The sequence below is a fragment of the Myotis davidii genome, unplaced genomic scaffold (assembly GCF_000327345.1).
Source record: "Myotis davidii unplaced genomic scaffold, ASM32734v1 scaffold685, whole genome shotgun sequence".
NCBI classification, from domain to species: domain Eukaryota; kingdom Metazoa; phylum Chordata; class Mammalia; order Chiroptera; family Vespertilionidae; genus Myotis; species Myotis davidii.
The window spans coordinates 1,031,710-1,033,230 of record NW_006295823.1 but is presented as its reverse complement, the minus strand read 5'-3'; the positions used below and the strand labels follow the sequence as shown (position 1 = coordinate 1,033,230).

The following is a 1,521-nucleotide window of genomic DNA, read 5'->3' as shown; positions in this document are numbered from 1 at the left end:
GGCTGAGCTGACGGCTCTCACAGCAGAACGGCCTGTGCCGAGTCGTGTGGGAGGAGAGCTCGGGGGGTTTCCGTCTACGCTGGTGCCCGTGCCACCCGCAGGCTGAGTCCTCCCTGCCCCTCTCGGTCCTTTCGTTGGGGACGGCGGTTACCGTGAGGGCCGCGCAGCCGGTCAGCAGGGAGGGACTCTGGTTCTAGGGCGTCTGTGTCTGCTGGCCCAGGCCCCCGGCTGTGGACACACAGTATCGGGGCCCCTCTGGCTGTGGACACAGTATCAGGGTCCCTCTGGCTGTGGACACAGTATCGGGGTCCCTCTGGCTGTGGACACAGAATCGGGGTCCCTCTGGCTGTGGACACAGTATCGGGGTCCCTCTGGCTATGGACACAGAATCGGGGTCCCTCTGCTCGGACAACATTGTGTCCCCAGCTGGTATCTGATGCCTGGTGACCCACCTGCCCGCTTGCTCCCCGATGGGCTGCCAGTTGGGGTCCAGCTTCAGTTGAGTGGGATGAACTCGGAATGTTCTCCTGCAGTAGCAGCAGATATGACAATAGTTACTTAGTTATTTTTAAAAATCTAAAACCTGGGTTTCCAGTTAACGCCTCAGCGCTTTTCCAGGAGGACCTCGTGGGCGCCCTGTGGGACGGAGTCGGTGCGGGGGTGAGGCTGCTGGTCGACTCCGGACTCGAGCAGGCGGAGGAGCTGCGGCGCGAGCTCTCAGGGCAGCACCCCCAGAGCGAGGTAACGGGAGGAAAGGTTCTAGGGTCCCAGACGGTGGCTCAAGTTGGTTTTTGAAAAATATATTTTTATTGATGTCAGAGAGGAAGGGAGAGGGAGAGAGGAAACATCCATGACGAGAGAGAGTCACGGACCGGCTGCCTCCTGCACGCCCTGCACTGGGGATCGAGCCCGCAACCTGGGCCTGTGCCCTGACCCGGAATCGAACCCTGACCTCCTGGTTCATAGGTCGACACTCAAACCCTGAGCCACGCCGGCCGGGCCGCATTGACTTGTGCGTGTGTGTGCGTGTGCGTGTGTGACTCCATGAATTAGATGGTTACACACCCATGTGTTTGAATGTGTTCGACTGTGTTCTGTGGAAAGGCTGCTGGGAGCAGGCGTCCCTGTGGTGTGCGTGTGCCGCTGGGCAGGTCCGGGCGGAATCCCACGGGTGGACCCTCGGCCGGTGGAGCGGCAGCGACACCTGCTGGTCACTTTCTGGCTCCTCCCCTTTGCTTCCGTCTCTGCTTTTCCACTTACGAGCGCAGGCGGCCCCGTGTGGGTGCATCGATTGCTGTCCTGAGCGAGGCGTTTGCCGGGGTCACGTGGATTATCTCACACGAGACACAGAAGCAACTTCCCGAAATCCGCCTCCTCCCCCTCGGCCCTGACTTCAGAGCCTGACCCGTGCCGTCTCGGGGGTACCTGAGGGGGCTGGGGTGACCCGGGGCCTGTGCTCACCCCTGGGGTCCCTCTCAGTACTCGCTGGCCGTCCCCCGGTGCTCCGACCCCGCTCTGACC

General features: G+C 61.9%; 1 protein-coding gene across 1 annotated transcript in view; it reads left to right on the top strand.

The window, feature by feature from the left end:
- KIF14 (kinesin family member 14) overlaps positions 1-1,521 on the top strand; it is a 30,227-nt gene that overhangs the window by 25,264 nt on the left and 3,442 nt on the right. The window contains exon 21 of the mRNA XM_015568445.1: positions 619-741. Coding sequence (XP_015423931.1) covers positions 619-741 — 123 coding nt within the window. The remainder of the gene's footprint in view (positions 1-618; positions 742-1,521) is intronic.